General features: G+C 37.3%; 1 protein-coding gene across 1 annotated transcript in view; it reads right to left on the bottom strand.

Moving 5' to 3' along the window:
* Positions 1-4789: 4789 nt before the first annotated feature.
* MEIKIN (meiotic kinetochore factor) overlaps positions 4790-16883 on the bottom strand; it is a gene marked incomplete at its 3' end in the record, with an annotated part of 62117 nt that continues 50023 nt past the window's right edge. Inside the window, exons 10-11 of the mRNA XM_008067675.1 lie at positions 14167-14247; positions 4790-4909 (exon numbers count right to left, since the gene is read on the bottom strand). Coding sequence (XP_008065866.1) covers positions 4790-4909; positions 14167-14247 — 201 coding nt within the window. The remainder of the gene's footprint in view (positions 4910-14166; positions 14248-16883) is intronic.

Here is a 16883-nt window from a genome sequence, read left to right as displayed (position 1 = left end):
TGAACATCCAATGTAATACTATAAGAAAATGACTGACGGTGGTGGGAAACTATGGGGGGGAAGGGAGATGGGATCAATGGTAGTAAATATCTGTCTGGGGCCGGGGAGACACCACTTATCAACAAGGGTGCCTGAACGAAGCATATTTGTATACCTAACCCTTAACTGGACCCCACAATATGATAATAAAAAATATTGATTATAAAAAAAAAACACTGCAAGAAAACGACAAGCCAATACCCATTATGAACACTGATGTAAAAATACTAGCAAACTGAATTCAGCAACATGTTAAATGGATTATAGGCCATGGCCAAATAAGATTTACTCCTGGAAATGCAAGTATGGTTCAACATATAAAATACAATCAATATTTATAGATAATTTAGCAAGACAAAAAAAATCCATCAATGTAATATACCACAGATAGTAGAATTAAGGTGAAAAATATGGTTTTCTCAACTGAAGCAGAAAAAGCATTTGACAAAGTTCAATACCCTTTCATAATAAAAACACTTGATAAACTCAGAATTGAAGGAAAATACCACAACATAATAAAAGCTATATATGAAAACCACACAGTAAATGTCATACTAAATGATAAAAGATTAAAATATTTTCCTGCAAGATAATAAAACAGGCAAGAATGCCTAATTTTCAATATAGTACAAGATAATAACATAGGCAAGAATGCCTGTTTTTCAACATAGTACTGGTAGCTTGAACCAGAGAAATTCGGAAAAAGGAAAAAATAAAGGCACCCAAATTCTAAAGAAAGAAGTAAAATGACCTGTGTTCACAGATAATATGGTATAATTGTGGAAAACCCTAAAGATTGCATAAAACACTATTAGAACTAATAAATTAATTCAGCAAATTAGCAGCATACAGTCATCACACCAAAATTAGTTGCATTTCTATACAATACAATGAACAATCTGAAAAGAAGCTACCAAAAATAATTCAATTTATTTATTCATATTTTATTTATTTTTGAATCAGAGTCTCACTCTGATACCAGCCTGGGGTGTAGTGGCACTATCACAAATCACAACAGCCACAAACTCCTGGGCTCAGGTGAACCTTCTACCTCAGCCTCCTGAGGAGCCATGCCTGGCTAATTTTTATTTTTTTTTTGTAGAGACAAGGTTTTTCTATGCTGCCCAGGCTGTTCTCAAACTCCTGGACTCAAGCAACTCTCTCATCGTGGCCTCCCAGAGTATGAGCCACCATACCTGGCCTCAATTTATAGTAGTATCAAAAAAATACTTGGGAATTTACCCAACCCAAAAAGTGAAAGACTCGTACAATTAAAATTATAAAACATTGCTGAAACAAATTAAATAAAACATATATAAATGGAAACATATCCCATGTTCACAGATTAGTAGGCTTAATATTGTTAAGATATCATTACGACCTAAAGTGATTTATAGATTCAATGCAATTCTTTTTTTTTTTTTTTTAAGCAGGATTTATTGAGAGGTTAGAAAAGCTCCCACAGTGGAAGGGGACCTGAAGGGGTTGTCCACAATGCAATTCTTATCAAAATCCCAATAATGTTTTCAGGTTAGGTATACAAATGTTCATTATGCAGGTACTCTTGTTGATGAGGTGTGCTCCCCACCCCCCTACCTCCCAACCTGGCAGTTTCCCACTACTGCCAAGCCCAGCCTCTCCATTCACTGGCAGTTTCCCACTACTGCCAATCCCTTTCTTACAGTATTATGATAATTGTTCAAGGTTCGCTTGTGAGTAAGAACTTGTGGTACTCAGTTCTTGTTTCTGTGATAGATCACTCAGTATTATAGACTCTTAAATCTCTCCAAGTTGCCACAAAGTTCATAATTTTGTCCTTCTTTATGGCTGTGTAATATCCTATCATGTATATGTGCCACATTTTAAAAATCCGGTCCTCTTACAATGGGCAGCATAGTTGGTTCCATGTTTTTGCTATTATGAATAATGCTGCAATAAACATGTGTGCAGGTATCTTATTCATAGAGTAATTTGAGTGTCTCCAGGTATATTCTCAGCAGGGGAATTTCAGGGTCATATGGAAGGTCAATTTTTAGATCTTTTAGGAATTGCCACACTGTTTTCCATAGAGGTTGTACTAATTTACACTTCTGTCAACAGTGTAGAAGTGTTCCCTTTTCCCCGCATCCTCTCCAGCATCTGTTGTTTTTTGAGTTGATGATGGCCATCCTGACTGTAGTTAGGTGGTATCTCAGTGTGATTTTAATTTGCAATTCTTTGATGACTAGTGAAGTTGAGCATTTTTTCATGTATCTGTTGGCTGCTTGTATGTCTTCTTTTGAGAAGTGTCTATTAATATATTTTGCTCACTCTGTAATGAGGCTCTTTGTTTTTTTCTTTTTGGCACTTATGAGTTCCTTTTAGATCCGAAATGTTAGGCCTTTGTCAGACATACAGTTGGCAAATATTTTTTCCCAGTCTGCGAGATGTCTCTCTGCTCTCTTCTCTTGCAGAAGTTTGTCAGTTTGATGAGGTCCCACTTGTCTATCTTATCTCTTATGATATGGGCACTTGGGGTTTTGATCAGGAATTGGTTGCCAGTTACAATTTCCATAAGGATGACTCCTGCATTTTCTAAGGTTCTTATAGTTTGAGGTTTTATATTTAGGTCTTTGATTAATTTAGAGTTGATTTTTGTGTATGGTGATAGGTAGGAGTCTTGTTTTAATCTTCTGCATGTGGCCACCTAGTTTTCCCAGCACCATTTACCGAATCGGTTCTCCTCTCCTCAGTGGTTGATAGTGGAGGCTTTGCCAAAGATGAGTTGGTTGAGAAATTGAGGTTCTGCTTCCAGAATCTCTATACTGTTCCATTGGTCTATATGCCTGTTCTTGTACCAGTATCAGGCTATTTTGATTATTGTAGCTTTATAATAAAGTTTAAGCCGGGCTCGGTGGCTCAGCTTGTAATCCCGCGCTTTGGGAGGCTGAGATGAGAGGATTGCCTGAGCCTGCGGGTTCGAGACCCACCTGGGCAACTTGGTGAGACCTCATCTCTACAATAAAAATCAAAAATTAGCCGGGTGTGGTAGCGCGCACCTGAAGTTCCAGCTACTTGGAAGGCTGAGGCGGAAGGATTGCCGGAGCCCAGCTGGTCGAGGCTGAAGTGGCCGGGAGACTGCACTCCAGTCTGGGCGACAGAGTGAGACTCCACCTCAAAAAAAAAAAAAAAAAAGTTTAAAGTCTGGGAGTGTGATACCTCCCCTCTTTGTTTTTTCCCTGATGATTATTTTGGCTATTCATGGTCATTTATGTTTCCATATGAATTCCTATACTGTTGTTTCCAGGTCTGAGAAGAATGCTGCTGGTAATTTAATGGGTATTGCATTAAATCTGTAGATTGCCTTGGGTAGGATGGACATCTTCACAATGTTAATTCTTCCAGTCCATAAGCATGGAATATTATTCCATTTGTTTGTGTCATCTATGACTTCTTTGAGCAGTGTTTTGTAGTTTTCATCATTAAAGTCTTTCACTTCTCTGGTTAAGATGATGCCAAGGTATTTCTCTTTTTTGTGTGGCTATTGTGAACGGGATTATGCTTTTTATTTGGGTTTCTGTTTATTGTTGGTGTATAGGAATGCGACTGTCTATTGCACGTTTATTTTACACCCTGAGACGTTGCCAAGGTCCTTTATCAGTGCAAGGAGGTTTTTGACAGATTCTCTTGGGTTTCCAATGATTTTTTTTGCAGAAATAGAAAAACTCATCCTAAATTTCATATAGAATCTCAAGAGATCCCTAATAGTCAGAACAATTATGAACAAGAAAAGCAAAGCTAAAAGATTCAAGCTTCCTGATTTCAAAATGTACAAAGCTACAGTAACCAAACAATATAGTACTGGCATAAAGACAGACATACAGAACACTGGAATAGAGAACTCAGAAATAAACCTGCACACATATGGTTAAGTGATTCTTGGCCAGATCATTCAATAGGGAAAGGATGGTCTTTTCAACAAATGATGCTGTGAAAACTTAATATGCACATGCAAAACAATGAAGTTGGTCCCTTACCTAACACCACAAAAATTTAACTCAAAATGGGCCAGATGCCGTGGCTCATACTTGTAATACCAGCAATTTGGGAGGCCAAGATGAGCAAACCGCTTGAGCCCAGGAGTTTGAGACCAGCATAGGTAACAGTGAGACCTTGTCTTTACAAAATAAAAAAATTAGCCAGGCATAGTGGTGCACACCTGTTGTCCCACCTACTCAGGAGGCTAAGGTGGTGTGAGCCCAGGGATGTGAAGCTGCAGTAAGCTGTAATCGTGCCACTACACTTCAGTCTGGGCAACAGAGTAAGACCTCAACTCAAAACAAACCAAAACAAAAATTAACTCAAAACGTGTTAATGACCTACATAAGAGACCTAAAACAATAAAACTCATCGAAGAAAACATAAGGCAAAAGCTTCATGACACTTGATTTGGCAATGATTTTTTTATACATGACACCAAAGGCACAAACAACAACAGCAATAACAACAACAAATAGAAAAACTGGACTTCATACATTTTTACAATTTTGTGCATCAAAAGACCCCATCAAACACAGTAAAAGAGTAGCCCACAGAATGAGAAAAATATTTGCAAATTATGTGTCTGATAAGGGATTCTGCTTCACATATACATAGATAATGTTAACCTCAACCGAGTTTCAGATTTCTTAATGTTATCTCATACACAAAGTATCTAACATGGCAATAATTATTTCTTTTAGTAATTGAAAGAAAAAATTGAAAATACTACCTCATTTGAAAAACTTTCTTGCAAACTTGACACAGGAACAATTTCATTTGAATTAACATAGTTGCTGACATTTGGAAACAGTTCTTCAAAAGATGGTTTTTGCACTGAGGACAAATCAACCTATAAAAGATTATATTACTCTTTTGTAGAAGCTAAATGTTGCAAAAACAATTATTTTTAGGTAATTAAAGGGAAGTTGAAAATACGATTTCATTGGAAGCATTTTTTCATAAACTTGACACACAAAAATTTCATCTAAATAACTACTGACATTTGGAAATAACTTCACAATATGCACGTTTAACTGGGGACAAATCAATATGTAAAGATAGTTACAATACTCTAAAGTTTTTTTTAATATTAAAATCATGGGGTACAATTCAGGGTTAGATATACAAAATAAAGTTATTTTTTAAAATACAAATTTTTGTTTGCTATGGTATAAATTTTATTTCTATTCATTCATGCAAACAAAACAAAATTCACCTACCCAGCAATCATACCTCCTCAAATGATTTCTCTAGCTCTTCCTTGAAAATGTAAATTTCTCAACATCCTGCCCATAATTATTTTTTCTTGTCTTACAACTGAACAGCAGAGATTTTAAAATCCCTATCTCTAATATAAAACTCTCTCCTGAGCATCATATCCATATTTCTATCAGGTTACTAAAATCACCATATATTTCTGTATCAAATTCAATGATCCAGACTCCCTAGATGAGAACGCCAAGAAACTTTGGCATAGTGATCAGCTAGATCTGACTAGGGTAATTTCCGGCCTGAAGCTAGGCTAGACAACATGGATGGGTACCTAGAATGAATTATCAAATGCACTGAGTGGAGGTTGGCAGGTGTCTGCTCTTGCCTAACTTCCTCCTAGGAGGACAGAACAATTTCATGCCTATCCATGTGTATCTTAGAACAGTCTTAGAAAGAAAGATACATTAAAGTGGGACCCTGGATAATGGATACATTAAAGTGGGACTCAGAGGTTTTTGACTAGCCTTTATTTTAGGATGGCCAGACAACATCTGACAGCTTACAATTGAGGGGGAATCTACGTGACTCATTTGGTGGCAGCAAGCTGTAGAATGAACCAAAGAGCAATTAGTTTCAGACAAATTTGGAAACAGAATTTGGACCTTAAAATGTCAAGTCATTAAGTGTTCTAAAAGGCATTATTATTTATTAAAATGTGCTAGTGTTTACCCAACAGAATGGGAGAAAATATCTGCAAATCATCTATCTGATAAGGGTATAGTATCCAGAATATATAAAGAACTCCTACAACTCAATCATAAAAAGACACATAATTTAATTTTTGAATGGGCAAAGGACCTGAATAGACATTTCTTTAAAAAAGATATACAAGTGGCCAGCAAGTCCAAATGCAAAATCTCAATGAAATACCACTTTATATCTAAATACATGGATGCTGACAAGTGTTGGTGAGAATGTTAAAAAAAAAATCAGAATACTCATACATTGCTGCTGGAAATGTAAACTTGTTCAGCAACATTGGAAAACAGTCTGGCAGTTCCTCAAATTAGTTACCATATAACCCAGAAATTCTACTCTTAGGTATTTATCAAAGAGACATGAAAACATATGTCTTCACAAAACCTTGTACATAAATGTTAAAAGGAATATTATTCATAATAGTCAAAGGCAGAAACAATCCAAACTTTCATTAATGCAATGGAATATTATTTAACCCCGAAAAACTGAAGTACTGATATATGTTGCTATACAGATGAATCTTAAAAACACTATGTAGAGTGAAAGAAGTCAATCCCAAAAACCACATATTATCTGAGTCCATTCATATAAAATGTCCAAAAAATGGCAATCTATAGAGACAGAAAGTAGATTAGTGGTTGCTTAGGACTTGGGAGTAGGATGGAGGAGCAGGGGAATGTTAACTACTTCAGTTGAGGAATGGAGTTTCTTTTCGAGGTGATAAAAATGTTCTAAATTGACTGTGGTAAGGAAAGTTATGCTTGTGAATATACTAAAAACTTGTGAATAGTATATCTTAACTAGGTGAGTTGTACAGTATACGCATTGTACTTCAACAAAACTGTTTTTAAAAAGTTCATTACAAAAAAGTGTTAAACATATAGTTATCATATAAGCCAGCAATTCTACTTCTTCTTCCAGATACAGTCTGCCTTCTGTATCCATGGGTTCTACAACCATGAATTCAACCAACCAAAATATTTAAAATATATATGTATCTGTACTGAATATGTACAGGCTTTTTTCTCTTGTCATTATTCCCCAAACAATTACAGGCTTTTAGCATTTGCATTGCATTAGGTATTAGATTATTTAAAATATAGGGGAGGATGTGCATATGCTATATGCAAATACAGCATTATACCACTTAGCAGAGACTTGAGCATCTGTTAATTTCAGTATCTTCAAGAAGTCCTGGAACCAATACCCCACGATACTGAGGAATTACTGTATACATTTAAGACAATTAAAAATACATGTCCACATAAGACTGATATGCAAAATGTTCACAGCAGTATTATTCACAACAGATAAAAAGTGGAAAATAATCCAAATGCCCATAAACTGAACTCGTAAACAAAATATGACATCTATATAATGGAATATTATTCTATCATAAAAAAGGAATGAAGTACTGATACATTCCATAACAAGGATGAACTTTGAAAACATCATGCTATGTGAAAGACACCGGACGCAAAAGGCCATGTTATATGATTCCACTCATATAAAATACTCAGAAAGGGCAAACATATTATAGAGACATGAAGTAAACTAGTAGTTTCTAGTGACTGGAGGGTGGGATGGGAGAATGGAGAATGACCTACTGTTAATGGGATGATGAAAATGTTTTTGTCTTTTTTCTTTGTTGAAGTCTCACTTTGCCACCAAGGCTGGAGTGCAGTGGCACAATCATGACTCACCACAGCCTCAACTTGCCAGACTCAGGTGTTCTTTGCACCTCAGCCTTTTGAGTAGCTGGGAATACAGGTGCGCACCACCATGCCTGGTTAACTTTTAAAAATTTTTTTGTAGAGACGAGACCTCACTATATTGCCTAGGCTGGTCTTGGACTCCTGGGCTCTTGCAAAATAATCACTAAATTAGTTTATGGGGAAAAATCATTTTGGTACATTTATTTCACATCTATACATTTTAGCCTCAGATATTAACCAAGAATGAATTAAAAGTTAAACATTCATTTTCTGGAAAAAAGTATTGATTTTAGGACACTGGAAAGATTATTGGTAGATTGTTAACCAAATCTTTCCCCCTGTAATGTGTATCTGATCTTTGATTAATTCTGAGACTCTATTCCCCTAGGAACCTGATAAGGTCAACTGTGTTACTAGGAAACTAGGCAACATTGCTTAGGATAAAAGTAATGTCTGATTGGAAAACTGTATCTCTGAGAAGAAACATAAATTATGCAAATATAAATATAGAAATTCTATACTACAAAAGATGCCATAGGCCTAGTGTGGTGGCTCATGCCTGTAATCCCAGCACTTTGGGAGGCCAAAGGAAGAGGACTGCCTCACCCTAGATCAGCCTAGGCAACACGGGGAGACCTCATCTATACAGCAAATCAAAATAATTAGCTGGGTGTGGTGGCACACCGTTGTCGACCTGGCTACTTGGAAGAATGAGGCAGAAGAATCACCTGAGCCCATCAGATTGAGGTTATGGTAGCCATGATGGTGCCACTGCACTCCAGCCTGGGTGACAGTGAGACTTTGACTCAAAAACAAACAAACAAAAACAAAAAAACATGTTTTGAGCTTCCCTAAGTGCTGGTACTCTTATAATTATGCATGTTGGCCAGGAGCGGTGGTTCAAGCCTGTAATCCCAGCACTACGGGAGGCTGAGGTGAGGGGAATGCCTGAGTCCACAGGTCCGAGAACAACCTGGACGATTTGGCGAGACCTCATCTCTACAATAAATAAAAAAATTAGCCGGGCGTGGTAGTACGCGCCTGTAGTTCTGGCTACTTGGAAGCTGAGGCGGAGGGATTGCCTGTGCCCAGCAGGTCGATGCTGCGGTGGCCTTGAGGATGCCACTGCACTCCAGCCCAGGTGATGGAGTGAGACTTCAACTCAAAAATAATAATAATAATAATTATTATTATTATTATTATGCATGTCCTTTGTGGGAACCATGGAAGCTATGTATGTGTATTGTTATAAGAGATACTAGATCTCATCTCCTTGCACCTGAGTTGTCTCATACTGCCATGTAAGCTGCTGCATGGACCTCTGTGAGGATTGCTCCCACTGAAGAGGAAAACCTGATGCTGCCCTGCATCAAAGAAACACTATCAACAGAGTGAAAAGGCAACCTATGGAATGGGAGTAATTATTTGTAAATCATCTATCTGATAATGAGTTAACATCCAGAATATATAAAGAATTCATACAGCTCAACATTTTTTTAAAATTTCAAAATTGAGCAAAGAGGCTTACACAGTATGGCCAGCGACATTAGCTAGAGCTTACTGTTCTCTCTAATGGGGAAGCAATGGACTACAAGAGACTGAACTATATCATGCGTCTATTTCTGACAGACTCACGTTCATCTGTTCCTCACAAAGAGTTAGGAAATTTTTATTAGTCCTTTTGAAAATAAAAGTTAAAAAAAAAAGGAAACTGAACTTTAATACACAGCTGGAACAATCCACAGCACCGATCGATGACTGTGGTGGGAGAAGAGGTTTAATTTACTTGATTTTCCTTGGTTGTTAGTTTTTCAGTAGTCTCATGATAGAAACTAGACATTTTTAAAAAGGGACTGCTCGGTGGCTCAGCCTGTAATCCCGAGGTGAGTGGACTGCCTGAGACCGCGGGTTCGAGACCCTCCTGGGCAACTTGGCGAGACCTCATCTCTACAACAAATCAAAAATTAGCCGGGTGTAGTAGCGCGCGCCTGTAGTTCCAGCTACTTGGAAGGCTGAGGTGGAAGGATCGCCGGAGCCCAGCAGGTCGAGGCTGCGGTGGCCAGGAGCAGCCACTGCACTCCAGTCTGGGTGACAGAGTGAGAATCCAATTCAAAAAAAAAAAAAGAGATTGAAAAGTTGCTGGAGGTTTGGCTTTCCTGGCAGCAACCTGATGCAAACCAAGGATCTGGGGATCTTCACACTATCCCAAGATCTGAGCAGGACATACTTTTGAAGGATACACATGTTCAATTTTAAGTGTGACAAAAACTGACAAGCAGAAAGCTTGTGTCTCAGTGAAAGGAGCATGTTTGTCTCCAAGAGCAATTTCATTTTGAAGATACGTGGTACTACCTTTTTGATGAAAGCACTGATTCCCCTGTTGAAGTTTACTAGGGATTATAGTGTGTTGGACTTAATTCAAAACTTCTTTTATTCTAAGAATTTCATGAAGCCTTGTCACCAACAGATGCATATTGGAATTTCCAGGAAGAAATAGAATTTCTTAACTTTTTTTTTTTTCCAGAGACAAGGTCTTCCAATGTTGCCCAGGTTGTCTTGAACTCCTGGGCTCAAGCAATCCTCCTGCCTTGGCTGCCCAAAGTGCTGGGATTACAGGGTGTGAGCCACCACATCCAGCAGAATTTTCTTATGTCATCTTTGAAACAAACTTCAGTCAGACCTCCTATGATGACCTGATTAGGAAAGTTGTGGAAGTTTTCAAACCAGGAACACTTGTGAACATCTTGTTTGTTAATCAGGGTTCTAAATGTTGCAACATGCTTTGTCCCAGAAGATTGAAGGCTTTAACCATCTTGATTGCCAGAATGCTATGTTCAATGGCTACGATTTTGTTTTTACCACTTTTGTTAAGAAACATCAGCGTTGATTAAGAAAAATGAAGAAAAAACACAAAAAGAGAATATATATAGAAGATGGTGGCTGTTTTCTAGATTTGTTACTGGGGGCCATGCTTTCTATAACCACCACTTTGTAGCTGCAGAAAGCACTAGATGTAATGATAGCATAATCACTTTGAGTTGTATGCATTATCATATCAAGGAATTAGATATCTTGCATGAATGTTTTCTTCTGTGTTTAGGTATTGTCTGCCGTTCTTGCTATGAAACTGAAGTACATATAGAAAAAACCTTTTAGTATATGAAACATTAAGACATTTGTTAAAACTCAAATTGGCTTATGCACAGTGTAATATTTTTCCAGGTAACGTCCAAAATTCCCCAGAGACAAGGCTTTCATCCTCATTAGGTGTTGGCCTCAGTCTAACCATCTGGGACTGTTCTATTAAATTGCTGCCAGAATTTTATAACTAGTTACCTCCACTTTCTATAACATATTCTTTACTAATGTTATTGAAACCAGTTTCTACTTCATACTGATGTTTTTTGTAATAGCAATTAAGGTCTTTCTTCCACGAGTTGAGTCCTCTAAAGAAAATGATTTCAGTCGAACGCAGTGGCTTAAGCCTGTAATCCCAGAACTTTGGGAGGCCGAGGTGAGCGGATCGTCTGAGTTTGTGGTTCAAGAACGGACTGGGCAACTTGGCGAGACCTCATCTCTACAATAAATCAAAAAAATTAGCCGGGTGTGGTAGCATGCGCCAGTAGTTCCAGCTACTTGGAAGACTGAGGTGGAAGGATCGCCTGAGCCCAGCAGGTCAATACTGGGATGGCCATCAGAGTGCCAGTCTCGGCAACATAAAAAAAGAAAAGATGAAAGAAAATGATTCCAGTTTTCATTCTGTTTTATTTTAACATTATCTATCCCTGCATTTGTAGTTCTTTAATTGATTTCTTTTCTCACCATGATGTTTCCTTCAAGTCCCACAAATAAAGCAATACTCTGTTAGCACTGTGGGTTTATACTAATCTTATACCCCAGACAGAGAATGAAGGAGATGGTCCTCACAATATTTGGTAATTTCTGGGTTTAATTTTCTTTTAAGGGCATAGAAATTTGGCCTCTTTTCTATTGGCATGGATTTTTTTTTTTTAAGATAATGAGTTGATTAGTGGAGAAAACGCAGTTACAGATTGAGATTGGGGTGTGCTAGCTGAACTGGGGAAACCATATTCAATTTTTTGTTCCGCAGTAAATGAGATTAGTTACTAATGAGTACCATGCCTTTACTAACTTACTAAATAGGTCGTTTACTAATCTCATGGTGAAGGAAGCTGTACATCTTTTTCTGAAAGGATTGAAAAGCTGCTGGAGGTTTAGTTCTCTTGGCAGCAATCTGATGCAAACCAAAGATCTGGGGATCCTCACACTATCCCAAGAGCTGAGTGGGACATACTTTTGAAGAATTTTATTTAGCTGATTCCCAGTGAGATTTAACACAAAGGTTGTACTGACTTCCATAAATAAAGTCAATTTGGATCATTCACCTTAACTTTTACATTAGCAGCCATTTCCACTAATTTCCATTAATAGTATACTGTAAACTTTGGTTCAAAGAAGAATACATATCTTTTTCATCTTGTGACTTTAAAGTTCTATAACTGTGGTGCACATGAGTATTCTGACTTCGCATGTTTCTCCACTATGGTGTTCCTTTCACTATGACATTTACAAGGATCAGATGAATGATTGCCCAGAATGAGAACTGTTCAGGTTATTCAGATAAACACCATGAGGCAGAGTATATGAATGAATGGATAAGAAAAACATAAATTTCAAAATGCTCAATAGTAAATTACTAGAAATACAGGCTTTCAAGAGTTAATACCTTTTACCTAAACTTGCAAATACTGTGAGGTTTAAGGAATTGAGAAGAGCAAAAGTGATTAAATTTCGTATTTTTTGTCCTCACAATATTTGGTAATTTCTGGATTGATGCAGTGATGTTTTATTCCTTCTGTATTTATAAATAAAACACTTTTTCAGTGTTTCTAAACATAAAATGTACTTGGTTTGAATCAAGTGATTGGAAAACTGTTTGACTTTTATTTTAAACATGCTGTCGACTGAAAGTTTCACTGAGGAAGTTTTCAATCAATGCAACCAGTTTGATTCTATAATGAGCACAGCACTTAGTATTTTGAGGCACACTGTTTTGAGGACCAGTGCTCACAGTGCATTTTGTTCCTGAACAGGATTCCAGTGGATTTGATGTTTGTTGGCTTGAGGTCTGTTTTTTTCCTAATAGATTTAAGAATTATCATAATAAACCTGCACAGATTTGTGTAGAATAAAACCTAGAAGAATGAAAACTGTAGACTAAATAGTGATCTAAATTAATATTAATACGATAGAGGAGGGAAAGTTTTGGTGCCATTGTTTCTCCCTTCATTGGTGTTGGATTTAAATTAGTTGAAATGTATTTCTGCATCACAATTTAAGCTTCAATAAAAGTTTAATTAATTGTCTAGTGAAAAAAATGAGCAAAGGACTTGAATACACATTTTTCAAAAGAAGATGCTTGCCAATATCACTAATCATTAGGGAAATGCAAATCCAAACCACAATGAGATACTACCTCACACCCATAGGGATGACTTTTAGCAAACAAAAAGAAAATAACAAGTGTTGGTGTGATGTAGAAAAATTGGAACCCTTGTGCATTTTGCTAGTGGGAATATAAAACGGTATAGCTGCTATGGAAAAAAGTGTGATGGTTTCTCAAAAAGTTAAAAAGATAACTACCATACGACCTAGCAATTCTACTTCTAGATATATGTCCAAAAGAACTGAAAGCAAGAACTTAAACATGCTATGAACTCATGTTCATAGCAGCATTATTCACAATACCCAAAAGGTAGAAACCACCCAAGCATCCATCATGGATGAATGGATAAACAATATGTGACATATACACACAATGGAATATTAATTCAGCCTTAAAGAGAGAGAAAATTCTGACACATGCTATAACAAAGATGAACCTGAAGAAGTCGTGCTGAGTGACATAAGCTAGTCAAATACCACATGATTCCATTAAAATGAAGTACCGAGAGTAACCAAATTCTAGACAGAATGCTGGCTGCCAGTGGCTGAGGCAGGGAGGAAGAGGCAGTTATTGCATAATGGAATTTCAGTTTTGCAATAAGTGAAAAAAGTCCTAGAGATGGCTGGTGGTGATGGTTGCATAACAATGTAAATGTACCTAAATAGTGCACTTAAAATAGTTTAAATTCTAAATTTTATGTTATGTATATTTCACCACAATTTTTTAAAATGAAGGTAAAAAAAGAACCCTGGTTGGTGCTAAAGTATTTTTCTCTTCCCTTCTCCCTTACATATATAGCAGCATATAGAGTACTTCTCATGAATGTATGCTTATGTGATAGAAAAACACAGATATTATTCTCTATAGGCAATATTCCCCTACTATGACAAAAATAGAAGAATGGGGAGAGGAGGAACCAGAAAACAGACACAAGTACCAAATGCTAATACTCACCACAAAATCAGCTGTCTCCGAAGATGGAGTACTTGTTAACAGACCTCTACTTTTCTTATCAGAAGTACTTGAACTTGTTTTCTATAAATATTTTATAAAGTAGAGATCGACTATCAGAAAGAAATAAACTATTTTAACATAGTAAAATTACAATTTAAAGTTAGTTCATTAGACCATAATGTGCAGTGTTCTGAAAAATCTTTAATCTGTTAATTAAATTTTAAACTACTTGAGAGGAAACTAAAGAATTTTCTCACTTGAGCTAGGTCAAACAATGTCCAAGACATAACAACTATATGGGAATACTTTGGCTGAAATTACTATTAATTTAGGGAGAAAAGCTAATTAGAGTGCTGAATTAGGAAATGACGCTTTGGTTATCTTTGTTGACTGCTAAGCAACATATTTTACTTTCAGCATTTATTTAATTTCTAGTATATGACTGTATTTTTTTTTTTTGAGTTGGAGTCTCACTATATCACCCAGGCTGGAGTGCAATGGCATGCTCATGGTCACCCTAGCGTCAACTGCTGGGCTCAGGTGATTCTTCCATCTCAGCCTTCTAAGTAGCCAGAACTACAGGCACGTACTACCATGACTGGCTAATTTTTAAATGTTATTGTAGAGATGAGGTCTCACCAAGTTGCCCAGCCTGGTCACGAACCCCCGGGTTCAGGCAATCCTCTCACCTCAGCCCCCCAAAGTGTGATTGCACTTTTTATGGAAAGAGATTATAAATTATTTCTGAAGCTGTTAAAAACATATGTGTAGCAAGAATAATTGATTTAAATTTTGTAAGTTTAAATATAGAGAAATACTTTCATTTATAAAACATTAAAGTTAAATAAATTATAAAGTAGGACACAGACTCATTTTCTAAACCTTGAAGATGCAAAGAGGCAGAGAGAGACAGGTAGACAAAGAAAGAGTGAGAGATAGAGCAAGAAGAGAAACAGACAAGATCCAAGAGCTAAAGAAAGTGACAGAAAGAGAGAAAGATAAATCAAAAAAGAAAGAAGGAGAAAGGGAGGAGGGAGGAAGAGAGGGGCAATAAGGGAGGAGGTAGGGGAGAGGAGGAGTAAAAGAGAGGATGGAGAGGCAAAAGACAGAAGAGAAGAGAAAAATTGAGGAAGACTGAGGAGAGAGGAAGGAAGAAAAAAGCCAAAGAACACAAACTGTGAGCAGAGGACAGTGAGAAAGATCCAGACAAAAACAGGGATAAGAGACAGAGCTTGAGCCTGAGAGAGACAAAATCCAGGACAGTATAAATAAAGAAAACAGGTAGAAAGTTACAGCAGAAAGAAAGAGTGATGGATAGTCAAAGAGACAGAAACAGGCAGCTTTGCTTCTAGCAATCAGTTGCCTTAAAAAAAAATGTATAATGAAAAATAATTTATTTCTTACGGTCTGGAGGCTGGGAAGTCCAAGATCAAGGGGTTCATCTGGTGAGGACCTTCTTACTTGTGGGAACTCTCTACAGAGTCCCAGGGTGGTGCAGGGCATCATCACATAATCAGCTGCCTTTTCAACCCTTGGATTCTACGAAACAACCATGTACTTCTGATAAATCTGTTTCTGAATAGGTATCTGTTTTGTGATGTCATATCTAGAACCCAAACTTCGAGATAAAACTTGAACATCATAAGAAAATTTGTGTTTTCTTTTTCCCTTTTCTTTTCATTCACCCTTTCTCTTCTGGCTTAAAAGTTCTTAAACAAGTTGTTGGTACCAGACATAATTTGGAATAGTTCATGAGGAACATTTTAATCAAAAAATTTTATGGGGCCAGGTGTGGTGGCTCATATCTGTAATCCCAGCACTACAGGAAGCCAAAGTGAGACGATCGCTTAAGCCCAGGAGTTCGAGACAAGTCTAGGCAACAGTGAGATCCTGTTTCTAAAAAAAAAAAATTAAAAATTAACCAGGCATGGTAGTGCACACCTGAAGTCCCAGTTACTCAGAAGGTTCAGGGGGAAGGATCACCTGAGATAAGGAAGTCAAGGCTGTCGTGAGCTGTAATTGAGCCACTGCACTCCAGCCCACGCCACAGAGTGTGATCTCAACTCAAAGAAAGTTTTTTATGGGTATATTTACCTGGCACACTGAACATATGAGCTCTCTAACTTGCTAACTATGTAATCTTTTAGTTTTCTCACGTGACCAATGAGGATTATTCTACCTCTAAGGATAGTTATGCAAGGGTTACACATAATACATGTAAAGAGCAACTATGGTATCTGGAGAGCGGGAGATCCTCAATGATAGCTACTAATATTATCATTGTGGCCATCTTGGAGGTGCCGCTCATATCTCCTTGAACAAAGAACTGGCTATTCCAGTGCAAGGAGTACAGTCAGTTGGCAGTTGCAAACTACATCTTTAGAATCTGCTTCAGATTTTGAGCTGAGACCACTGTCTTCTCAGGCAGCCTCCAGTCAATGTCTGGACATAACAGTCCAACATAAGAGTCTTGAAACTGCTCCAGAACTCTTCACTGGGAGAGTTTTTGTCAGAGCTGCATTGAGGACTAGGCTATCCTTGCCCAATTGTTCTTCCTCCCTGCCTTCCTTTCTCAGGTATTAGCCCCTCTAAATAAGCCACTTGAACTCTGAATGCTATCTCAATATCTGCTTCCCAGTGGTCTCAGTTGACACAATTATCAACTGTCAGTTCAACTTTTAAAATATCAGCTGTAAGTATATAGTATCCTTATATAT

This window comes from Carlito syrichta, unplaced genomic scaffold (genome assembly GCF_000164805.1).
Source record: "Carlito syrichta isolate Samal-C Ts95f unplaced genomic scaffold, Tarsius_syrichta-2.0.1 Scaffold309733, whole genome shotgun sequence".
NCBI classification, from domain to species: Eukaryota; Metazoa; Chordata; class Mammalia; order Primates; family Tarsiidae; genus Carlito; species Carlito syrichta.
Note: the sequence above shows the minus strand (reverse complement) of the source record. Positions and strands in the feature narration are given on the sequence as shown.